General features: G+C 35.9%; 2 protein-coding genes across 27 annotated transcripts in view; both read left to right on the top strand.

The window, feature by feature from the left end:
* Window positions 1–972: 972 nt before the first annotated feature.
* On the top strand, window positions 973–21,634 carry LOC127956925 (mucin-2). 26 transcript variants are annotated; one of them, XM_052555240.1, is made up of 45 exons: window positions 973–1,093; window positions 1,375–1,404; window positions 1,613–1,838; window positions 2,287–2,416; window positions 2,565–2,628; window positions 2,713–2,795; window positions 3,277–3,469; window positions 3,581–3,700; window positions 3,867–3,987; window positions 6,002–6,137; window positions 6,234–6,311; window positions 6,489–6,558; window positions 6,684–6,815; window positions 6,937–7,080; window positions 7,478–7,572; window positions 7,664–7,796; window positions 8,120–8,363; window positions 8,478–8,518; window positions 8,953–9,041; window positions 9,146–9,300; window positions 9,721–9,859; window positions 9,966–10,064; window positions 10,189–10,383; window positions 11,008–11,250; window positions 11,501–11,657; window positions 11,802–11,912; window positions 12,038–12,179; window positions 12,287–12,582; window positions 13,024–13,134; window positions 13,576–14,034; window positions 14,188–14,337; window positions 14,510–14,719; window positions 14,892–15,130; window positions 15,481–15,667; window positions 15,796–16,021; window positions 16,212–16,390; window positions 16,727–16,796; window positions 16,974–17,083; window positions 17,295–17,326; window positions 17,434–17,584; window positions 17,724–17,761; window positions 17,908–18,015; window positions 18,138–18,177; window positions 20,284–20,392; window positions 20,914–21,633. In XM_052555240.1, exons 1-45 carry the CDS (start codon window positions 1,045–1,047, stop codon window positions 21,074–21,076), a joined length of 6,297 nt encoding a protein of 2,098 aa, XP_052411200.1. In that variant the 5' UTR covers window positions 973–1,044; the 3' UTR covers window positions 21,077–21,633. The 26 variants fall into 26 exon arrangements, with proteins under 26 accessions (XP_052411200.1, XP_052411197.1, XP_052411193.1 ...); XM_052555237.1 differs by having other exon boundaries at window positions 13,465–14,034; XM_052555233.1 differs by having other exon boundaries at window positions 13,354–14,034.
* Window positions 21,635–22,881: 1,247 nt separating this feature from the next.
* The window catches only part of LOC127956757 (solute carrier organic anion transporter family member 1C1), a 46,638-nt gene continuing 43,072 nt past the window's right edge, over window positions 22,882–26,447 (top strand). The window contains exon 1 of the mRNA XM_052554939.1: window positions 22,882–22,911. The gene's annotated coding sequence lies outside the window, so the exon portion shown is untranslated. The remainder of the gene's footprint in view (window positions 22,912–26,447) is intronic.

The following is a 26,447-nucleotide window of genomic DNA, read 5'->3' as shown; positions in this document are numbered from 1 at the left end:
TTTAAAAAACTTTGAAAAAATATATTCTCTTTTGCTTTATTTACAACATGATTAAATAACATAACAATTAAATACCTCCATAAAAAATATGTCTAGCTTTTGATATTGTATTATTATTATAATTATTATTTAACTTCTTTTCTTATTTTCATTTTACATACATAATAATACAATTAAACGCTGTCCTGAGCACTTCTGAAGGATGTTCTTAACCAGCTTTATCTGTTTAGGTAATATTTATCTAATATTAACCCTCTAACACAATTTAATAGTCATGTTGCTATAATGATTTTTTTTCTTCTGGTTCTTGGCATGTACATGCATAATTGTTTTTTATCCTGGAGCAGAAGGATGTAATCATTCACCTATTTGGGGAAAGACTTTTTTTTTTTTTTTTATAAAAGAGTAAAGTATATAGAAGACCTTCCAGCTAAAAGGTTGTAAATTATGTGTATATTCTATTTGTTATTGCGCAAGACTACAATGCAACCTGTGTTTTCTTCTCTCTTTCTTTCTCTAAAAATATTTTCTTAAAGCAGTTTTGATGATGTTAGTATGGAAATATACATCAATGAATATACAGTTTTGAGATTAGAGTTACATATGTCCTTTTGAAAGGTGATTTGCTTTTTCCATGACTTGAGTGTTGAGATCGTATTCTCATCAGGGAGCTAACAGTATTCCTGTTCCTGAAATCAAATCCACCTGTTCACAGAACAGAACAATGAACAATGTCTAACAGAATACGACCTAAACACCATTACAGGTAAACAACAAAGCATTGCCTAATTAAGGGATTACCAACATTAATCTTTGGATATTCTTCACAGTTGTCTAAAGTGAGCACATTAAAAAAAACCTTTGTTAGCTTTTGTGTTCCATAACCCCCTTATTAGTTATAGAATTTAGTCAATGTTTAATAGTGGCTGTTTCCTCATGTTATTCAAATTAGTGAAGTAGATCTCATGATAAAAGGGCTGCGAGAAGAAGTTTTGTAGTCCTGATGCAGTTCTGAAGCTGTGAGCAGATGATTCATTGGACAGAATGGCTCTACGAGAGGCAACACTTTTAGGAATAATTATTGTATTCTCAGGTTAGCTGATTTTATATAACTTGAATAAATTATTTATATTATTGAATTTAATGATGTATAATTAATTTTAACCTTGAATGTAAACCATTTATTACATTGACTATTATTTATTTAATATTATTCATCATCCATATTTTATTTTTTTATCGTTTTAATTCTAACTGTTATGTTGTGTTTATGGCAAGATTTAAATATTACAATAATTCTTTTATTTTTCCTTTTTTTTTAAATGAAGAAATGTAATTGGATCTTGTTTAACTTTTTCGGCTTTTTATCTGCAGGCCACATTCATTCTGCGTTTACTGCTCAAAGTAAGAAAGTATTGCATTTTGTCTCCTTGAATACATAATTGATCAATTCCAGTTATATAAATAGCATGTCCAATGTCCAATATGACTGGGAAATTAGATTTTTTTTTTTTCATTTTGAGACATGCATGTTAAAGAAAGAAAACAAGCAAGCAAGAAATAAAGAAAGCTGTTATCCACTTTGATCTTATTTATTTGGGTCTTATTTCAGATGTATGTAAGACATATGGCAGCGGCATATTTTATACATTCAACCAAACTGCATTTCATCTGAAGACCACATGTCCTGTAACGCTTACACGCTTCAGTCATGCTGGAGTGGACTGTCATATCATCGTCCAGCGTGGACCGAATGGCCTGATGGACAGAGTGGAGATCATTGTGAATAAAGTCACGACTCTCGTTCACAATAACACCGTGTCAGTGGAAGGCAGCAGGTATGGGATTTATAAATCACAAATTTGTGACCAATATTTCGATTTTTGTTGTATAAAAGTTCTGAAAAGGGTTGTTCATGTTCTCAAAAGAGCTTATAAAGTTGTAATTATTATGTTATAGCAGTGTAATAACATTTCATTATAACAGCAGCTTTGTGTGCTATTAAAAACCAGCACTCCGTTATATTTCCTTCTTTACATAATATGTTTAATTGATCAAATCAATTATTTTGCTTAGAATTAAAATCACAGATTTACTGAATGGGGATTTTGTTAGGTTAAACATGCCTTTAATATAGCAAATACATTTTGTTTATTTTATATTTATACCACTTCATTCAATATACCATGTTGTAGCATGTACATAGATTTACTGATTAGTATTTATTGATAGAAAAAAGTTCCTTGTTAATATATCCACACAGAATATTTGTCACTGTTTTCACAGAATTTCCCTTCCGTACGACCACACATATCAGCGCGTGTTTCATTATGGAATCTATACCAGGCTCCAAAGCAAAGTTTTGCCATTGTCTGTCACATGGTACAGTGTAGATAATGGTGCCAGTTCACTTTGGGTGAGTTACCATTAAAGACAATGGTCCGCAAGATTATACAATTTTAATGTACCATTGTTGATTTGACCAACTGAATAAAAATATGTGATTACTATACTATAGCAACACCGACCGAACTTTATGTAATCTTTAAGCACATCTCTTACAGATTCAGCTAAACCAGGATTTAGTGGAGGGTATGAGTGGACTTTGTGGTTACAAGAACAGCTCAGGTTAGTGTGATTAAACAATCAGTTTTATGATATAATATTTTAATACTTTCTGGTGGTGTTTTAACATCAATATTTTGTTCATAGAAACTATGCAGCAGCTGATATCCACCAATGTCTTCTCTGATGGCCAATGCCTGACACAAGATTCTGTTGCGCAGGCAAACTCAGTGAGTTTCTGCACAATATGTACATGTACATATATATATATATATATATATATATATATATATATAAATATATTACATTACATTACATTTACATTTATTCATTTAGCAGATGCTTTTATCCAAAGCGACTTACAAATAAGGACAGTGGAAGCAATCAAAAACAACAAAAAGAGCAATGATATATAAGTGCTATAACAAGTCTCAGTTAGGTTAATACAGTACACGTAGCATGGGCTTTTAATTAATATATATATATATATATATATATATATATATATATATATATATATATATATATATACAGTATAGCATATATAATGCATTATCAAGATATTTCTAAAATAATTTACTTTTGTTATGTTTGTGATGTATGCAATGGATTACACAATATAAAAATACTTTAAGTAATAAATCTATACCAGGCTCAAATAAAATGTTATCATATCCGTTGAATGCCTACTAAGCATATCTGTTTCTTTAGGTGTGTCAAAGTGTTTTTTCCCATGCTTACGAATGTCTGGCTGCTAAATATCAAACCTACCTGAAGCTGTGCTACAAAAATATGAATGGATTATGGCATAAGGAATCAAACTGCTCCTTTTTTAAAGAGCTCTCGCTTATTTGCGGGAGCTCCAGTCCAGTGTGGTCAGTGTGGAGATCAAAAAGCAGCTGCTGTAAGATCCACAGTTTATAACAAGTCAATCAGAAAAGTTCTCATATTCATTTTTTACACATATACACTTTACAGTTTTACTAGTAATACTAATAATTAATCTTGTTTGCAGCCCAACCTCAATGTCCTGGAGACCTGCATTATGTAGAGATGGGTCCTGCTTTCCCGCCAACCTGCAGCAACCCACAGAATCACACCACGGAACTTACCAGCACCTGCCTGCCTGCTGAAGGTTGGTCCTTGATTAGCAGTAAAAAGGGAAATTTTATTCTACTTTACTGAATAACCTCTGATCTAAAATATTTAACTCCATCAATGATACGTCAAATAAGAAAATATTGTTTTATTTCATTAATATCTATACTATTTATAACATTTTCTCTGTCTCATAATCTTAGGAAAGGTCTTGAATGATCGCATTGATGGTTACCATTCCATCTATGTGGAGGAATGTTCATGTGTGCATGCAAAGATAATGTATGCACCAAGGCAGGAACGCAAAACAAAGTGCCAGACCTGGTAAGACATTTTGGTAACACTTTAGTATATGGACCCAATTCTCACTATTGACTAGTTGCATGACCATGTTCTACATTCCATATCTTACCCAATACCTAAACTTAACAACTACCTTACTAACTACATTTACATTTAATAATAACAGATGCTTTTATCCAAATCGACTTACAAATGAGAACAATAGAAGCAATCAGATCAACAAGAGAACAACAACAGTATACAAGTGCCATGACAAGTCTCAGTTAGTCTAGTACAGAATGCATAACCGTTTTTTTTTTATTAATTTTTTTTATAAAGAATATCAAAGACAAGAAAAGAAAAGCTAAGTGCTAGTATTAGTTGGTTAACTGCTGGAGTCTTTAGATGCTTTTTGAAAATGAGAAGACTCACCTGTTCGAATTGAGATTGGGAGGTCATTCCACCAGCTGGGCAAAGTCCAGGAAAAGGTTAGTGAGACTTCTTTGGGATGGCACCACAAGGCGTCGTTCACTTGCAGAGCGCAAACTTCTGGAAGTCACATAGGATTGAAATAATGAGTTTAAGCATGTTGAAGCTGTGTCAGTGGTCATCTTGTAGGCAAGCATAAGTACCTTGAATTTGATGAGGACAGGAGTAACGTGAGCTTTTTTTGGCTCATTGAAGACAACCCTCGCTGCTGCATTCTGGATCAGTTGCAGAGGCTTGCTTGTACATGCAGGAAGGCTTGCCAGGAGAGCATTACAATAGTCCAGTCTGGAGAGAACAAGAGCTTGGACAAGAACTAAGGTGGTTTGCTCTGCCAGGAAGGGTCTAATCTTTCTAATGTTGTATAAGGCAAATCTGCAGGGCCGGGTAGTTGTAGCAATGTGGTCTGTGAAGCTTAACTGATGATCCATCACAGCTCCTAGTTTTCTGGCTTGTCCTGAAAGGAGTTATGGTTGACGAACCCTGCTGTATAGAGTAGTTGTAATGAAATGATGGGTTAGCTTGCACCACTGGCAGTTCTGTTTTAGTAAGGTTGAGCTGAAGGTGATGGTCATTCATCTAGCTCGAAATGTCATTCAGACAGGCTGTAACGCGAGCAACTACAGTTGGGTCGTCTGGTAGGAATGATAAGTGGAGTTGAGTGTCATAAGAAAAGCCATGCTTCTGAATGACAGAACCTAATGACGTCATGTAGATGGAGAAGAAGAGTGTTCCAAGTACTGAGCCTTGAGGAACCCCAGTAGCAAGTTGTTGTGACTTAGAAACATCACCCCACCAAGACAACCTGAAGGATCTATCGGAGAGATAGGACTTAAACCACAGGAGTGCGGTTCCAGAGATGCCCATCTTTCTGAGGGTGGACAGGAGAATCTGGTGATTCGCAGTGTCAAAAGCAGCAGACAGATCCAGCAAGATGAGTACTGAGGATCTGGAAGCTGCTCTTGCCAGTCACAGGGCTTCAGTAACTGAGAGCAGGGCAGTCTCAGTTGAGTGGCAACTTTTGAATCCAGATTGGTTGCTGTCCAGGAGGTTGTTCTGTACAAGGAACATAGAGAGCTGGTTGAACACAGCTCACTCAAGTGTCTTTGCAATGAATAGAAGAAGGGATACCGGTCTTTAGTTTTCTAGAAGTGCTAGATTTAGAGATGGTTTCTTAAGCAGTGGGCTTACCTGAGCCTCCTTAAATGCTGAGGGAAATGTTCCAAAGTGAAGAGAGGAGTTGATAATGTGAGTAAGTGAAAGTATGACTGGAGAAGAGATCGGACATGTAGTAGGATGATTGGACAGGATACGTTTGGAAAACTATTAATGAGTCAGCAAATTATGAGTTTATTAAGGCAAAAGCCACAATTAATGGTTTGATAATGGCAATAATTAGATACTAAAATTAAGTGTGACCAGTTATTTTTATTAAAGTGTTACTGTTTTGGTTACAAGACCATATTATTAAACAAGCTTGTAAGTAAATATTGTGAGATGTGAAAATAATCGGTAAAAAATGAAATTTTGAAACCCGCTTTTGATATTTTTGTTGTTTTTATCCTAACAGTACCTGCATCAGAGGAAACTGGGCATGTTCTGCAAACACATGTCCAGCTAAGTGTATTATTGAGGGCCAGTTCATCACTACATTTGATGGCAAACAGTATTCTGTGCTAGACAAATGCACCTTTGTGGCTGCAATGGTAACTGAAATGGGATATAGCATTTTTATTTCTTTTTTTCTTGCAAAGTGATATTTGATGATTTTCTGACATTAAAGTGTTTGGTATGTCACCCAGGGGCTTAACTGGACATTGAACATTCAATATTCCGGACGTGGTGTTGTCATAGAAAAGGCATATCTTAATATCAACCAGGTTTGTCTATTTTCCTTATCAAAATGTAGGCTTTTTGTATGCATTTTGCTGACTCTGTGTAACTTGCATTTAACTGCACATACATAGTATGATTTCAAACATTTGATGATAAAATTTCAATACCACATTCGGACGTGACTTCCCCTATAAACTGACTGTGAGTAAATTTAATTTCAGGAAAGATATACCTTCTCTGCAAACAGCATACAATTGAACAACATAGAAATCAGTGACTTATCACAGACTGGTAAGCTCTTTTGGAATTTGTCGCATTAAGATGAATATGTTTGAAATATTTATATTAGCTTGACAAAATTGGAAACATTCACAGTAGCTTTACAAAATTGCTTTGTTTTTTGGCCTTTTTTTTAGAATCTACCACAGTCTTTTGGCAATCTTCAATGTTTGTTCAAGTTCAAACTTCATTTGGCCTGAAAATGCAAGTTCAAGTCTCTCCAGAAATTCAAATATATTTGAATTTACCACCAACTGTAAACACTAAAGGTTTGAATAATCTATATTCATACAATCCAACCTTCATATACAACATTTTAACAAAATGAAATTATACATAGAATTCAATCAATTTTTAATTTTTTTATTAAAGCAAGTGTCTTTATTATAGGTCTTTGTGGAACTTTTAATAATGACTCAGGCGATGACTTCACTACTTTTAGTGGCATCATAGAAAGTTCTGTTCAGCTTTTTACCCAGTCCTGGTCAATGGGCACTTGTACCCCAATTACTGGATGCATCAACACTGACAATGGTAAGTGTCATAAAGTCCAACTGCTTAACCATGTTAAAGTTCTGTAATAACAGCTCTTGTAGAGTTTAGCATGGAAATGTACGAGACAGTGTAAATGTATTTGGTCTTGGCGGAACAGATCTTCTTCACTATATAGCAGATCTATACAGGTGGAGCTGGGGAAGGAGAAGGATTTATGAAGCATGCTGCAACTGCTATAGCAAACATTACCAGAGTATTTGAAAGTTGAGCAACAAGCTCATTGGCTGCTGATGCAAAAATAACCAATCAGCTGTGCCATGTGACTGTCATTATATAATATTGAGTTGGAACTTATTGGATTGCACCATCTAGAATTTCATAATGGAAAACTGAAATTATTTCCCAAGACAACCACTTATATTCATTCCATTTGTAGAGATATTTGCTGAGGAGAACTGTGACCAACTGAAAGATCCAGAAGGGGTGTTTGCTGTGTGTCATGATTACGTACCCGTTTCACCCTTTGTCGAGGCAAGGATATATTCTTGTCTATTAACACAGTTGATCATTTTGTAATTCTTTATTATTTTCTTGGGATTAATCTGTTTCTGATTCTTTTTAGGCTTGTATAAAAAGAACCTGTCAGTGCTCGGCTGGATTACAGGACTGTTTATGTGTCTCCTTCGGCAACTACGCAAAAGCCTGTGCAACACAGGGAATCATTGTTGGGGACTGGAGATCAGAAACAAACTGCAGTGAGTGACAAGCTTTTATTCAATGTGAAAATTATGCAATGAATTTCAGGGATGTTAAATTGTATTTCTGGAGGTGTCCATGCTGCAGTCTCAGATGACTATTACAATCAACAACAAAAAGCTTTCATTACAATAGCAACTTAATTTTTCTCCCCAAAGTTGTTGAAATTGCAACCTTAGCACAATTAACCAAATTAAACTTTGTTTTTTTGAATGATATATTTGCATTTTATTCATCATTATTTGTGTAATTGTACTGTAACAACATTATTTTTGTACATCTATGTATGACTCATTCCACAAATGATCATTCTGGCTTTCAGTTCCTTCGTGCATGGGCAATCTGAGGTTTGCTTATGCCACATTGGCATGTAACCATACCTGCCGTTCTCTCTCGGGCCCTGATCCGACCTGTGAGGTGGTGGATGACCCCGTGGAGGGGTGTGGATGCACATCAGATTCTCACCTGAGCAACCAAGTGACCTGCAGCCCTCGCATGCTGTGCAGCTGCCACCACCCAGGAGGCGACACACCTCCAGGTCCTGTGGTTATCGGTGGACGCCAATGGTAAGGATGAAAACAACTCCGTTTGAAGAAATGTTTACGTTATGTTGATTACGTTATTTTTTTATTATTTTTTTTTGCTTTTGCTGTGTATAAAATTTACATTTTGTATTACAGCTTGTGTGAAAATGGACAACTTCATTGTCCTAAAGTTTGCAGTAAGTGAAATCATCTTCTTATATTTTAGAAAAAAACAACAAAAACACATTAAACAACAGAATACTGAAAAGGTGCAAACAACAACTTTTAATACATGCATTTAAACTGAATAGCCTCTGTGGAATTCTATGACAGTTCTAAACATAGATTATTTATTTCTAACACAAAATTAGACAAGAAATCCTCTGGACTTGAATAGTTTCAGAATGCACCTTATCCACAAAAATCTATGCTTCTTGCCTGCAGTTATTGATTTGATAATGTTGTATGTGTAATTCATCAAACTAGGTTTAAAAATCTAAGCATTGTGTAGTTGAGCTTAATGTAGTCCACCATTGAATTTTCAAGTAATGTAATATCTACTAATCTTGTGAACCATTTAAATTTGGAAATTTCATGATTCATTGCCGAATATTCTATTCCCATTTTCTAGATTGCACAGTGGGAAAGATTTGTGTGGATTGCGCACAAATAGCAGTGGACACTGCCCATAGGACATGTGAAAGCTTGACCAAACCTGTAGTAAGTATTTGTCTAAAATTTGACAACTGTTATCAAATTGACAAGTGTTATAGTGTTAACTTTTCTGCAAGAGTCTAAGTTAAACTCCTGATCTATATTCACAGAGTGATGATAACAGCTGTATCAGTGGCTGTTATTGTCCAAATGGCCTTTTCGAAGATCATAACGGTGGTTGTGTGGCCCTTGAAAACTGCACCTGTGAATTCAGCGGGAAGGTGTTTGAAACTGGCCAGAGCGTGGAGACCAACTGTAAAATATGGTAAAAACCCTGTCTTCTTGCCTTCAACTGGGTTCACATATTTTAAAAAAGAATATTTTACCCATGTTAATGTCATTCCAAAGCCATAGGGTTTTCCTTTTGTGGAATAATAAAGAAGATATTTTATAGAATACTCAATATGCTTTATTCCTGACTGTGGAAGTAAGTGGATATTCAGGTCTACTAAAATTGAGTTGATATTTACAAAAAATCTTCCCATCCACTGAAGTGCTCAAATCTTACATGTTCCTATATATTTTCAAACTTGGCACCTGAAGATTCTAAGCGATCACAAGTGTGCATGGCATTTGAGAAAACTTTAAGATTGTAAGATTGAATTGGAGTTATCCTGCCCTGCAAAATTACAATGAAGTAAAAAAATAAATCACCTTTTGAATTACATAAGTTTGTGTTTCGCAGCACATGTAGAGGTGGTGAATGGTCTTGTATAGATGAGGCATGTTCAGGAGTATGTGAGGTGTTCGGAAATGGGCAGTATCACACCTTTGACTCCAAATGGTACAGATTCGATGGCCACTGTCAGTACACCCTAGTGAAGGTGAGTGGTTGCAATGCGACAAATGATCTTTTCCAAAAGATTCTGACTTAGTTTATGTACTCAACAATTGGCAAACATATTTAACTTCTAATACTTCTTGTATAAGGACGCTGGTTCAACAGGGAAGTTTGCAGTCAAAACTGAGAGTGTTCCTTGTTGTGACGAGTCTTTGACATGTTCCCGTGCCATCTCAGTGGAGCTATTGGTAAATTACCATCTGTGTATATATTAATTGTTGTTGGATGTTTTCAATATTTTAACTTTCTATTAAGTAAAAAATGTAATGCACTCAGTTATGAAATTGTAAATATTTGCTTAATGTTTGACAGGGTGCAGTGACTCTGATGTTGAGTGACATGAAGGTAACTGAGACTCATCAGACAGGGGTTGCATTGCTGGCAGATCCCCTGTACTCCATCCAAACTGTGGGCCTCTACATCATTATCTCAGTTCCCAGCCTGGGGATCACTGTAATCTGGGACAAACATACTAGGGTCACCATCCAACTAGAGCCTCGGTGGAGAGTAAGAAGTCACATTTAATTGATTTTATTGTCTAAGATTGATATTCAGTATTTACACTGTGAACTAATCAGATGTCATGCAAAAAGTTGCAAGCTGTAAAGATTATTTCCTGTACAGTCTCTTGCTTAATGATGGCGTATTGCTTTGCTTCAGCAAATTGCTTGAAGTGGGAGCAAACATTTTGTTTTTAAACTGCCTGGTTAGGACTATTGTTGTGATTGACCTAGTACAAAGTATTGAAATTAAATTTTTTTCTTAAATACAAAGATGACATTTTGGAGAGAGGTCACTATGAATGTCAGATGTTATAAAAATGGCCAACAATGGTTAAATCATTAGTAAAAGTTGTGAAACAAACATCCTTGTTGGCCTTGACCAAACTTGTTTTCAACAATCTTTAAATTTAACTTAGCCCCAAGGTTTGGACTTGAACAACATTCCTAAGAACGGTCACTATCTGACCTCTTTGGGGGCGAGGTTAGGCAAGGAGTGGATTTGTAATGTCAGGACTATGATAGGTTGATAGGAATGATAGTTTAGGTACCACAAGGAATATAGATCTTGAAACATCTGCTACTGAATGGTGAAGACATGCAATATTCTCTTTCAACTGTGGAACATCAGGGCAGAGTGTTGGGGCTTTGTGGGAACTTTGATGGAAAGGTGACAAACGACCTTCTGACAAGCAGCTCCTCGGAAGTTTTCAGTGTTCTGGACTTTGGGAATAGTTGGAAGACAGCATCTCCGCCATGCTCAGATGTAACCCATGAAACATTTCCTTGTGAACGACACTCCTACTGTGCAGCCTGGGCCCAGCGGCGATGTATGATCCTGAGATCGGACACCTTTATAGATTGCCATTTGAAGGTACTTTGCAGTGCCAAAAGTTATAAAATAATGTTGTTTCTGATGTTTAATCTTGGTTAATTGACTTTAACTAAACAAAGCACTGTTTATACATTAGACATTTCTGAACTTTGTTCAAGTTCATCAAACTGTTTCTGAGTTTGAAAGTTGGCTCAGGTACACAGTGTAATCACAATTAATTTTTTGTCATGAGGAAAGGTGGAACCTTTATCGAACCAGGTAGTAAATGTTGCATTCTTTTGACTACTAGGTAGATCCAGAGCCTTATTACCAAGCCTGTGTTTTGGAGTCCTGTTCTTGTGAGTTTGAGGGAAAGTTTCTTGGCTTTTGTACAGCTGTCTCAGCTTACGCAGAGGCATGCAGTGCAAAGGACGTCTGCATTAACTGGAGAACCCCAGATTTGTGTCGTACGTATTGTATTCTATTGTTATTTTTGGATTGAACTTTGAAAACATATAAGAATTTTCCCAGCATGAGAATTTCCTGGTAAAGGCATACCTGAGTTATTAATTATTTAGTCAAGTGATTACAGTGTTTGTTCATCTCCACAGCGGTGTATTGTGACTATTACAATGAAGTGGGCCAGTGCACCTGGCATTACAATCCCTGTGGCCAGGTTAAGACCTGTGGCACTGATAACCACTTTACAGGAAAACTTGAAGGTATTTTTTTACTCTTTCTGTTCCTGTTTCTTGATCTCGCTGCTGCACTGCGGTAATCTGTACTGCTAGAATTTGGAAACATGGAAACTATTTAAACATTCATCAAGCAATGCATGACATTTCAGGTTGCTACCCAAGATGCCCTGAGGAGACCCCATATTATGACAAAAACCTAGGAAAATGCACCGCTTTGGACAATTGCACTTGTACCTTCATGAATAGAGTGTTGTCACCTCCTCATGAAATGTGTACTTCTTATAAATGCTGGTAAGACATTTTGTAAACTCTTGTTTCAGTGCTGGAAGGATATTTAATATAAAATATTTGTTAACTATATACTAACCATTAATTGACATTTTATTCATTTTGCTTAGTAAATGCCTTGATGGACAATTAGTCTGCAGTTCTACAACTACAACTACATCTTCAACTATGACTACAGTTAATTACACATCAACAGCTCAGCCATCTACAACAATAATAACCCACACAGCCACAACACAACCACCAACAACTCGAAGCACAACACAATACATAAAACCAACAACACAATACACAACGAAAACAACAACTGAGAAGACAACAGAATCTTCAACAATTCCAATTAAAGACACAACTACAACACAGCCACCACCAACTGAGAGCACAACAGAACACAAAACCACAACACGTCCATCAACAACTGAAAGTACAACAAAAACATACACAACTACGATAGAAGAAACAACCACAACACAACCACCACCAACTGAGAGCACAACAGAACACAAAACCACAACACTTACATCAACAACTGAAAGTACAACAGAAACATACACAACTCCAGAGGAAGAAACAACCACAACACAACCACCAACAACTGAGAGCACAACAGAACACAAACCAACAACAGGTCCATCAACAACTGAAAGTACATCAGAAACATACACAACTCCAGAGGAAGGAACAAGTACAACACAACCACCAACTGAGAGCACAACAGAACACAAAACCACAACACTTACATCAACAACTGAAAGTACAACAGAAACATACACAACTCCGGGGGAAGAAACAACCACAACACAACCACCAACAACTGAGAGCACAACAGAACACAAAACAACAACAGGTCGATCAACAACTGAAAGTACAACAGAAACATACACAACTCCGGAGGAAGAAACAACCACAACACAACCACCAACAACTGAGAGCACAACAGAACACAAACCAACAACAGGTCCATCAACAACTGAAAGTACAACAGAAACATACACAACTCCAGAGGAAGAAACAAGTACAACACAACTACCACCGACTAAGAGCACAACAGAACACAAAACCACAACACGTCCATCAACAACTGAAAGTACAACAGAAACATACACAACTCCAGAGGAAGAAACAAGTACAACACAACCACCAACTGAGAGCACAACAGAACACAAAACAACAACAGGTCCATCAACAACTGAAAGTACAACAGAAACATATACAACTCCGGAGGAAGAAACAACCACAACACAACCACCAACAACTGAGAGCACAACAGAACACAAACCAACAACAGGTCCATCAACAACTGAAAGTACAACAGAAACATATACAACTCCGGAGGAAGAAACAACCACAACACAACCACCAACAACTGAGAGCACAACAGAACACAAACCAACAACAGGTCCATCAACAACTGAAAGTACATCAGAAACATACACAACTCCAGAGGAAGAAACAAGTACAACACAACCACCAACTGAGAGCACAACAGAACACAAAACCACAACACTTCCAACAACAACTGAAAGTACAACAGAAACATACACAACTCCAGAGGAAGAAACAAGTACAACACAACCACCAACAACTGAGAGCACAACAGAACACAAAACCACAACACTTCCATCAACAACTGAAAGTACAACAGAAACATATACAACTCGAGTGGAAGCAACAACCACAACAGCACAATCACCCACCTCAGAAAGTACAACACAATACACAGCACATCCACCAACAAGTGAGAGCTCAACTCAACCATCCATACCAACAAAACAATACACAACTGCAACTCAGCCAACTATTAATGCTACTACTTCAGTCAAATATAGCACTTCAGTGTCAACAGTGTCTACAACAGGTGTGGAAGCCACTTCAAATATTAAATTGTGCAACACCAGTAATGTCATAACAAACACAAAGTGACAAAACTCTTTGAATTTGGTAAAAAAAAAAAAACTGCCACACAAATGTATTTTGTACTTACTCTTTTTTTCTGTCTCATTCCCACTAGATATAGACATTTTTACTGGCCCTCCTATCACCAATCAAAGTCCAAAGTCACCTCAAGTAAAGCATACAGCAACTAGTCCTACAACTAGAACCCCTTCTCTGACATCTGTACTCAGTACTACAATACCTACCACTGAACACACAACCCCAGGTAATAATACTAAACTCATTCAATTAACCCCAGGGCCAGTGACATATGGAAAAAATTCCAAGCTTTAATTGTTAATTACAATGTGTTCAATGTCTTAAACTCTGTCTTAAACTATATGTGAAACATATTTTGATTGATTGGGATCCTATATTTGTCTTTTTTTTTAAACTAGTGTGTGAGTGCAAAGATGTGATGCGAAATCAAAGCTGGTTATGTGAAGAAACTTGGAGAGAGGATTGTGCTGATAAAACCTGTAAAGCTGGAGTGATTGAGGTAAAATCCATTACCTGTCCAACATCCGCAATCAGGACTGATTGCCCTAGAGACAAGAAGTCTTTGGTCAGAGATGAAAAGACTTGCTGTGAGAGCTGGCAGTGTGACTGTAAGTAAACTGACTTGTAATATACACATCGAAACCAGTGGGACTAGTTAGTAGTGTGGCTATTTGTCCTGCCAATGGAAAATAAGAAGTGATGGGGATAACTCTTTTACAAAAGTTTGTATCATTTTACTTGAACATCAACTTCAGTCTATTTTTCCTGGTTTCTTTTTAGGCCAGTGTCAGGTTTATGGAGACCCTCACTACATCTCCTTCCAGGGGATCGCTTTCGATTTCATGGATAACTGCACCTACACTCTAGTGGAGGAGCGAGCACTGCGCCACAATTTAAGCATTACTGTAGACAACTACTACTGCGTGGAGGAAATTGATAATTCCTGTTCTAGGGGAATCACATTAAAGTACAGGAATAATATTGCCACACTTATGGTAACAGAGGAGTTTACAGTAAAGGTATGTTTATAATGATAATAAAATCTCAAATGTGCTATTCTACTAATTTACAAATCTTTTAGTCTCTTAGAACCATAGAATTGTATGGAAATAAAGTGTGGGTAGATATTTATCTTTATTATAGCCAAAAGACAGGACCAGTCTGATAGACATATAAGCAACTTATGACTTTTTGACTTTTTCTGTCAGCTTTTTTTATCAATATAAAAGAAAATGAGCTCACTCAAGGAACACAAATATGCAAATATCTAACAATAAAACAGATTTTTTGCTCCACACTCTGGTCTATTGCTATGAATCACTGGGATAATAGTTCCTTTGATAAGCAGATTGTTTCTTTCTTTTTCCAGTGTACTTTGAACCAGGATATTATAAAACCACCTTATGAAGATCAGGTCTTCAAGTTTGAAAACAGTGATAGCCAGGTCTACATCTACATCAAGCCTATCCGTTCCTATGTTTCCCTTTCACCTTTCAACACTCTGTTAATCAACCTAGCAATGGAGTACTTCCAAAACAACACCCAAGGACAGTGTGGTATGTCATTAAAGTCAATTAACTTCTGACGGAAAGTCACTGGCACATTAAACAATATGTGTTTGTGGTACATATGATATCACAGATCATAAATAGATTGCGATAAACTAACGCTCTTGATTTTGCAGGTGTCTGTGGTGGGCAGTCGTGTATACGAAGAAACAGTGTTACTGAAGATGACAACTGCTGTGATAAGACTGCATATGACTGGGTTGTAGAAGACCCTCTGAAACCCTACTGCAAATCTGTGCTCACCAATGTTCCTTGTGTCCCTCCGCATACACCTTCACCTTTACCGCCAATTCCACCTCATCCAACCTGCAATCCTACAATATGTGACCTACTTCACCATCAGTAAGTCACTGTTGTTGTTGTTTTTTTTTAAACCATTGAGGTCAATAAGCATAACTTCCATTGGGTTTTGGAAGTTTTTTTTTTTTTTAATATATATATATATATATATATGAAATGACAAAAATGTCATAGTTTTGCTTGGCTTGTTGCATTGTGACTATAACAATAAGTATTAACATCTTTTACTCAGGGTGTTTGCAGAGTGTGGTGAAAGGATCGATCTCACGTTGGTAGAGAAAAATTGCCGGTTTGACTACTGTTCATACAATAGTAGTGTTGGTGCCTGTTCCTCTCTGGAGTATGCAGCTTCACAGTGCAAAAGGATTGGTATTTGCGTGGACTGGAGATACCTTACCAATGGCTCATGCGGTAAGGAAACAGTATGAGAGCACAGTTTCAGAAAATAGTAGTAGCACACTTATATTTCTGTACATTTGTACACTGATGTCTACAACATATCAACAAGATCTCAAAACCTAACTAATTTACGTATATACAATTTCAAAGACCTGCAAGTCTTTATGAATACTTTGTGGTTCACGAAAGTGTGAATTTGTGGAATTCATAGCTTGGTTTTGTAGTGTAAGTTGTAGTGAAACTTTGTGGTTTCCATGTGCATTTGATTTTATGTTATCTCCAATAACAAAATGCTTTAGTAGTAGACTATGCAAGCATTGCTGTCTTCTAATAATATCCATTTTTTAGAGATCACATGTCCGGAAGGAATGATTTACAACGAGTGTCGAAAGTCTCCAAATGATGTCTGTCGAGGCGGGTGAGAAGGATTTTTTACTTGAAATGATTCAAGCATTTCTAGAGTTCAAGTCCTGTTTCATATTTCACCTGGGAATTTATTTATTTTGAAGAATGGTTATGGTTAGGATTGCATGTTTGCTGGTAGGCGTGATGTTCCACGTATGACCTCACGCCCATCACTCTATTGTCTCTTCAGTGTTCGCATGCCTGCGACCTCTGTGGTTGGTCTGAGATCCGGCTGCTTTTGTCCAGATGACAAGATGCTTGCTGGAGAACACAAGCAAATCTGTGTGTCTGAATGCTCAAGTGAGTTAAGAACTCAATCAAGTATTACAAAACAACGTTTTTTATTTATAGGCCAATCCTGAGAGCAATGTGATAAAACTTTTGTTACAGTTATATTTTAAAGTTTTTTTTTTTTTTTTTAGCAAAATTGACTTTGCAAATATACTTTCCTAGTTTTCTTTCAATTTCATATTTATTCAAAATTCATAATAATTTCATATTTATTTTTCAGCATGCAAAGGGCCATTGGGTGAGCCCATGCCGGTAAGAGTTCATTAAACAGTAAAACCATAAACTTCTGTTAAAAAATATCTGTAAATAGATGTTTATTATGAATACTGCATAACGGAAATATTTCATCTTTCTATAAGGCGGGAGCAGTATGGGAATCAAACTGTCACATATGCACATGTAATAACCAGACTAGAACAGAAGAATGCATACCCAAACCTCGACAAACCGCTCCAGTCTGCAGCTCCTACTCCATCCTGGTCTCTGACTGCTGTGACAATCAGATTTGCGGTAATGTTGCAATCTTTCTACAGTGTAGAGTGCCACTGGTGTTTTGAATAAAAATATATATTCTGTTTTATTTTATTATTTCATTAGGTCCAGTGTTGCAAAAATATATTTAGAGTATGTCTTCTTTGCTTATTTACAGTTGAGAAGAGTTGCGAGTACAATGGAAAGACTTACAAGGTAAAGGAAATAGTTCACATATTTGCTCACAATGGGAGTAGTTTGTTTTCTATAGTTTTAGAGGCCCCTTTAAGAGAACAAATTTAGCACAAAATACATTGAACAATGCATGTATACATTATGTATTCTCACTCTGGTGGATTCAGGTGGGTGATCGGTGGACAGACCCTTCACGTCCTTGCGAGTCTTTCAGCTGTAGTCAGACAGGAACTGAGGTTGAGAAAACCGTGTGTCCGGTGCAAACATGTGCTGAGGTGGGAATGACCAAAACACATCAATATTACAAACAAAATTAAGTTTGTTGCGCATATAAATCTTTTTTTTTCTGGTTCTGTTATCTATAAAGTGAATTTATTATGTTTCTGTGTGTATCCAGGATTCACGAGTGTGGGATGAACATCATTGCTGCTATTCATGTAGGTTTACACAAATGTTCCACTCTAGTTGGTTTGTGGGGTCTAGTTCTTACCTGATGTGACCTCAATATGTGCAAGACCAATGTTAGTATCAAGTCAAGGCAACTGTCCACTCCTCCAGTGACCAATGTGAAGGGCTCTTTTCCATTCATTTTCTTTTTTCCCCATTCATTAAAACACAGGTTAAAGTATAATATAATGTAATATTATATTTAAAAAGAACTTTATATTTTTTGTATATTTCAACATTTTAATATATATACAGTTATAGGAAGGCTGATTTTTCACTAGCCATGTCTCCAGTCTTCAGTATCACATGAAATCATCTCCTTCAGAAATCAGTTGTATTGCACCAGTTGCACTGCCCAAAGGACGGCCCTCTGTATGTGTGTGTTTGTTCACTAGTCACTGCTGTGTGTGTGCGCGCATGCCATGTCCTTTCCTTTCTAAAGGAGCAGCCTCTAGCTATGCTGAAGTGGGCAACAGATTAGAAAGAGGAATGACATGATGCAATCTACCTTCAACCTGTCAGCCATGTGCTTGGTGGCATGGAGATCTGCGATTCAGCAGAGCTCTAGGTCTCCTCCTGAGACAGTCCATTGACTTGTCTTGGCCAAGGTCCTTCATAAGATTAATCTGCAACACTGCTATGGTGTGCAACACCCCTCCAGCCTGGCCCACTGCTGGATATGTATTGCCCACCAGCCAAAAAAATATTTTGACACATCTTTGAGGGCAAGATCAGCCATCTCCTTTGAAAGCTGTCCAAGTGTGCTCTACTCAGAAGAGAAATGATACACAGACCATTTGTGCCATCTCCTGTTACTGAACTTACTGACCACCTACTTTTAAATGTTAGTGTATAGTCATCAGTTATGGTGTTAGATAAGGACTCCACATCAGAAATTTTAGATCCAGACCCTGATGTCAGATCCTGCCAGAAGATATCAGTTTTTTTTTCTAGTATACAAAATCCAGTAAGCAGCATGTCTTGTCCGTGACCCAAAACCGGTGATTTGTATGCATAGTTGCATATGTTTCAATGCTCTTTTTCTGACCAGAGCAAATCTAACAAGTCAGGGATAATGAACATACAGCTCATTGTTATGATGCGATGCGAAGCAAACTGATACAGCCGATTGATACATTATCCCGCTTATTACACGGCTACTTGCCACATAAGTAAATAATTAGACACAAAATATTGATGTAATTTTTAATATTTGAACGCAAGGTTTCTGTGAACAGCAGTTGCGAGCAAGCAGCAAGTTCAAACTAGACGGACATATAAGGGAAACGGTCTAGGCAAACCACTTGTTACACAACATTTCACCACATTTGAGACAAAAATGATTGTTAGTTCTCTTATAATCCATTACAGCATACAAAAAAAAATAAAAATCGTAGCAAAATGGCAGCAGCTGCGTTTGTATGAAACAAGATCAGGATGACATGATTAAACAATTGTACACTATTTTAAATCAAGTTTTAATATTTTATTAGCTAAACAAACGCAAAGCTTCCACCAAGAAACACTGTTCCAGGCAAGATTACAGCGCCGACTTCAGTTACCTGGATGAGCCTGGATGTTATAAGCTTTTACCGAAAGTTATCGAGGGATAACATACCTTAGAATGTCGCAACTGACCAATCAGAATCAAGTATTCCGCAGAGCCGTGTAATAAGTGTTAGTATACCACAAGTTGCCCTACTTTATTTTAGGTGGCCTTTACTATTATGTATTTACATTTAAATTCATAAATTGATACAATTAACTTATTGTGTACATGCATGTGTTTGTACTAATATTCCAAATACCTCCATGTAATTACATCTGTAAACAATTTCTGTAATTACATTTATAATTACACTTAAACCTACCCATACCATCAAACCTGTCCCTAATCTTAATCATATCCCACCTCAATAGCCGCAAATGTGTTTCGCAAATACAATATGAACACAATAAGTACATTGTACTTATTCTTTTATGTAAGTACATAGCAGTTAAGGGCACTTATTTTTTTTCTTTCTAATGTTATAAAAAAATCTTTTTTTTTTTTTACACTTTTAAGTATGTTGCTTATTTTGCTCTGTTTATCATAGGCAATGTTGCATGCAGTGCCCGACTGATGAGAATGAACCTTACCCTTGCTGACTGCACACAGGAAGTCGAGCTGCCCATTTGTGAGGGCCAATGTGAGACACACAACAGGCAAGTCTAACATCATCAGCCTGTTTATTATAAAAAAGATAGAATTGTATTATTTATTTATTACATCAGTCTTTATTATTTTAGAGACACTTTGTTAAACAAAGCTAAACAATGTGCTTAAATTATGGAAATTAATAATGACAATTATAATGACAAAATACAAAATATAGAGAGCTATTGACAAAGACAATATTAACAAATCAAGTTAGGTAAAGTAAAAAAAAAAAAAAAATATATATATATAATTATATATATAATAAAATATATATATATATATATTAGTCTACTTCTAATAAAGATAAGGTCCAGTGGGGTCTAATATGTATAAGTTAAATTTTTACACAAACATTTATTAGGGGAAGCATTTATGCTCAGCTTCAAGTAATTAGCTTATATAAAAGCCCCAAAATTTTGGGCCCATTTAGTAGTGCACATATTTGTACTGCTTGCTTTTAAATACAGTACATATTTATTCAAAAGTTCTGAGTTCTACATTTTTTATTTGTTGTGTTGTCTTGCAGGTGGGTTCATACTAACGGCACACTTCAGCTTGAACAGACTCACCAGTGCTGTACGGAGAGAAATTATGAGATGAGAGAAATCACGCTGACTTGCAGTAAAAACTCTCTGACCCACTTCACATACAGACATGTCACAGGCTGTGAATGCAGTGTTGAAGGTTAAGTTTACCTGACATACAAATGTATGAAAATGTTAGTTACATGTGATTACCTTCAGTGTGTATTGTTAAATATGCACAATTAATAATTAGCTGCTGATATGTGTGATGATTAAGTTTCAAGCCAAACTGACACATTTCTGCCAACTGTGCTTTTCAGCATGTTTAAAAGTGAATCAGCTTCATTAACTATCAAGTTGTCTGTGCCAAGATCAATGCTTTATCTTTTGGTTTATCTGTTTAAATAATAATCACTATTTTATTTTGTTTTGTCAAAAACTAACTGCAATTATGTCCAATATATTTCAGTTATTACTTTAATTTGATCAGTTTTATGTTTTCTTTGTCACATATGAATAATGTCGTGCTTGTGTGTCTGTATTTTTAACATGATTTCACAAACAAATCAAACTTGTGATTGTAACCTGATTTCAGGTGTCAAAGCCTCAAAGGCTTTTGTAATGCACTTTAAGGATTCATAATTCATAATAACCATTAATAAAAAAATTACACTTGTGGTATTTTAATGTGTATTTGCTTTTTCATAACCATGATATTTAAATAATAATAATAATAATAATAAACCTTAAAAATATACTCATTGATTCATTTTATGTATTTGTATTTTTTTTTTTCAGAATCTATTTTTTTCCCTTCTTCCAGGATAATATATATAGCTCTGAAAGAAAAAAAAGAAAAAGAAAAAATCTGAGACCAAGGCAAAATTGTCAGTTTCTCAGCTTTTATATTTTGGTTTTAAACTACTGATAACATTTTCCCCTAAATTCCAAATAAACATTGTCATTTAGAGCATTTATTTGCAAAAAAAAAAAAAAAAAAAAAAAAAAAAAAGGCAGAATTTAGCCCTTCTTTTCCTGACTGAAAATTTTTCTTTTCAACTCTTTTGGCATGGTCAATAGCTATTATTTGCTTCTAATTACATTTGAGGCACTGTTTTTTTTTTTTTGTCATCCAAGCTGGTCCTGCTACAAGATAGTTATGAACAAAACAGTAGTTTTATAGTTTACCTTGTTAATTAAGATTTAGTTGAGGTAATCACCTAATCGGTACTTCAATAAGCATAAATAGTGTTCCTGTTTTAGAATTTAGCAGACACTGAAATGGAATGGCTGCTATACATGTATACAGGAATACATGATTTCACAGGAATATACATATATATATATATATATATATATATATATATATATATATATATATATATATATATATATATATATATACTTATAGACCAAAAGTTTGGACACACCTTCTCATTCAAAGAGTTTTCTTTATTTTCATGACTATGAAAATTGTAGAGTCACACTCACAATTAAATAATTATTTTTTTAAATTATAACTATAAGCTTATTATTCTATTCAATGGCCAGTTTGCCAATAAATGTGATTTTCATGATACGTGTTGTATTTTTAATAAAAAGTATAAAAGGTAGCATATTAAAAAAATGACAAACCATTATTTTGTCAAAAAGCGTAAAATGTATAAATAAAAGTATACAATTATATAGTTTTATTTTTCTCTTAATTCATTATTGAAAACTTTTTTTAAACAGCCTTCCAACTTGCAGGAAATGTGGTGCAATTTCTGAATCCACTCTCAGCTCCACCCTCAGGGGTCTTTCTCCTCAGATGATGTTTTCTTATGGGCCTAATGGGCGCTGGAAAAAAAATGCTGTTTGCACAACAATAATGTAATTCTGTACATAATGATCCTGGAGTAAACACGCTCTGCACTGTTATCTGTCATTCATATTGTTTCCAGGGCATCATGAGTGTGGAAAAAAAGACGGCACAAGAGCCATGCTGCTCCAAATTAAAGGTCATTTTGACTTATCGTCTCCTGCTTTTCAGTTTCTTGTTTACATTGGCCCATTATGATCAAAGACATAAACGTGATAACAGCTCATTTAATCATATTACTATGCCATTACTTTCTACTGACTATCTCTGCACAGTTTCAGATCATCTTCTGAGATTTTATTTGTATAATGGCCTCAAAATTATGTAGACATTATGTCTCAGACAAATTCCTCTGCATGTTAAATATTAAACCAACTGGCAAAACTAAGGCAGTCTAAGCAAACATTTTGAGTGTAAAAAAAAAAAAAAAATGTAACTATAAATTGGTTTGTAGCACTTTATTTGACAGTCCTGTTACTCATGTTCATATGTATTTATTATAGTAACTACAATTATTAGGTGATAACTAAGTACTAATCCTGAAACTAATCATATCTTATATTAACAGTACTTTCTGTAAAAAATGACTGATTTTATTGGTATAAAAATGGGAAAAAGCTGTTAAATTGTTAATGCTTAGTTCCTGTAAAATTTACATGGGAAAACCTCATGACTTACACATGACTTTCCCAGAATTCTCAGAATTCTCTCGCAGAATTCTCCTCTGCATTTCAAACTTTGTTGGAATTTGATGTTTTTTCTTTCTTTGAAATAACTATGTTTTTTCTTCGTTTTTTAATTTTTTTCTTATCTGTTATGTGTATTAGGGTTATATGTTACATACAATGTTATTCAATTATTTTTTATTGCATATTTCAGTTTAATGTGTCTCACCATGATGGTGTTTAGTGCTGGCGTGAATGAAACGGTGCACCTTCTATTTATGTTATTATTTAAAAGCTGGTGTGATGGGCTTTGGTTCCTCATGCGACTTTCTCATCACCACCTGCATTTGGTGGTTATCAGTGTATTACAAAGGTATGATTTTACATACCAATTTACAAAAAACATGATCATACAACAACTCAGTCTTCCTTCTCCACATTTTTAAACACTGGCTGAGTCGGTTTTTCTGCCTACGTCAAGCATGACCTTTTAAATGCAATTACATTTTACATGAAGTCGAGGATGTGCATCGTAGAGTAGTGCAATACTAGCATTTCTGTTTATAAAGCATATCTTTTTTTTTCCACTGTGAACCTGGCCAGATGCGAATTCACTAAGACCTACAGTATGTCACACAAGTTTGCCCAGTCGATGCCAAAGTGACTGCTACTGTATAAATGGATTTCCTAGACCTTATAACAAACAAGAATTTTGCAGTTTCCTTGGGATTAGTCATTAATGCACCTCTAACAAACCTCTGCCGGTCATCCCAGACATTCAGTTGGACCGCTGCATGTTATTGTGCTTTTTACCGAAGAGAAACATCTTTTGTATAATGCCCCGATTTTGGCCTCCCCGAATTTCAATTGTCCCTTTTCGCTTGAAGATGATGCATGTGCTGAGGGTGCATGGGCTGTCTTTTTACAAAACTCAGAAATGAACGTGTTGAGAAACCTGTTTGTTTCTTCTAAAAAAAGTTCAATCACACCCAATGTAAATACACCACCATGGAAAAGGTGGAGCTTGCCCTATTGTTGGCAGTGAAACAATTTGAAGTTTACCTTGGTGGTTCGAAATTCGCAATTAAAATTTACAAAGACCACAATCCATTCGTTTTCTCAATCCTATGTACAATACAAATCAGCATTTAATGCGTTTGTCTCATGCACTTCAAGAGATTAATTTAGAAATTATCCTTTAATGAGGCAGTAAAAATTTTACTGCAGATGCACTATCTAGGGCTCATAATTCTGAAAATGCAGAATAATTTTTAATGAGAAAGAAAATGAGGAAGAATGCATAATCTTTTGGGAGGGGAGGAGTGTTACATGCTTTGACATGGTTTGTGTTCTTGTGCTGCATTTGTGTGGGGTTTGGAGTCAAAAAAGTGACAATCATAGGACTATGGTATTTGTTTCTGAGTAGTGAACTTGGTGACGTAATTATACACTTTAATTAAAATATACACACAGTGCTGTGTGTACATAATCCCACAAAATATTTAATATGTGTATGTTTATATGCTCATGCACTAAAAAATCATCTTAAATTATTCCCTAGCCAGCGGCTTGACTTTTCTTTCCAAGAATGTGATAGACAAGAAAAGAAAAGGTAAGTTCTAGCATTTGTTGGTTAAGTGCTGGCGAAAAAGATGAGTCTTTAGATGTTTTTTTTTTTTTTTTTTTTAAATGAGTAAAGACTTAAGAATTGAGATTGGGAGGTCATTCCACTAGTTGGACACAGTCCACGAAAAGGTCAGTGAGAGTGATTTTTGAAACTCTTTGGGAAGGTGCCACAAGGCATTGTTCACTTGCAGAACGCAAACTTTGCATCAATTTTAACTAGTGAGTTTAGCTATATTGGTGCCGTGCCAGTGGTTGTCTTGTAGGCAAGCATCAGTACCTTGAATCTGATGCAAGCATCTACTGCTAGCCAGTGTAACCTGATGAGGGGAGGGATAACATGAGATTTTTTTTGGCTTATTGAAGACAACCCTCGCTGCTGCATTCTGGATCAGTTGCAGAGGCTTGATAGTACATGAAGGAAGTCCCACCAGGAGAGCATTACAATAGTCTAGTCTGGAGATAACAAGAGCTTGGATAAGAAATTGGGGGGCTTTCTCTGACAAGATGGTCTAATCTTCCTAATGTTGTATAAGGCAAATCTGCAGGATCGGGTCATAGTAGCAATATGGTCTGTGAAGCTTAACTGATGATCCATCACAAATCCTCACTTTCTGGTTGTCCTGGAAGGAGTTATGGTTGACGAACCCATCTGTATATAGTAGTTGTGATGAAATGATGGGTTAGCTTGCACCACCGGCAGTTCTGTCTTAGTAAGGTTGAGCTGAAGGTGATGGTCATTCATCCTGCTAGAAATGTCACTCAGACAGGCTTAAATGCGAGCAACTACCATTGGTTCATCTGGTTGGAATGAGAAGTAGAGTTGAATGTCATCAGCGAAGCAGTGATAGGCAAAGCCATGCTTCTGAATGACAAATGGAGAAGAGAAGTGATTTAAGTACTGAGCCTTGAGGAACTCCAGTAGCAAGTTGTTGTGACTTAGAAACATCACTATGAAGGTAAAATGACGTCATAAAGATTTGCATACTCAGGGTAATATTTGCGGAAGTGTACATAAGACTGTAAGCGTAAATTAAATTTGCATGCACAAGAGAAGCTTTGTAAAGGTGTAAATCGCATTTCAAGCGTAAGAAAAAATGATTTGCAGCATTTTACTGTTACTTGTAAGTGTAACTCATGTATTTTGAAACTGCAGCTTCATGCTAAAGCAAAATAAATATGATCTGCATGCTTCTGACTTCCATTTTTCCGAGCTTACACTTTTGGCACGTTTCTTTCGCCAAAAGACAGTCAAAAGCACTGCAAGCCTGTGAACGGTGATTTGCAAGCGAAAACAACAGTTTAAAGAACTGCAAAACAGATTGACTGCATAGAACCAATCTGTAAGTGTAAAAAAACAAACTGTTGCAAATGTCTAAATGAGCTG

Source organism: Carassius gibelio, chromosome B4, assembly GCF_023724105.1.
Source record: "Carassius gibelio isolate Cgi1373 ecotype wild population from Czech Republic chromosome B4, carGib1.2-hapl.c, whole genome shotgun sequence".
Taxonomy (NCBI): domain Eukaryota; kingdom Metazoa; phylum Chordata; class Actinopteri; order Cypriniformes; family Cyprinidae; genus Carassius; species Carassius gibelio.
The sequence above is the reverse complement of the archived record's forward strand: the minus strand, read 5'-3'. Positions and strand labels throughout refer to the sequence as shown.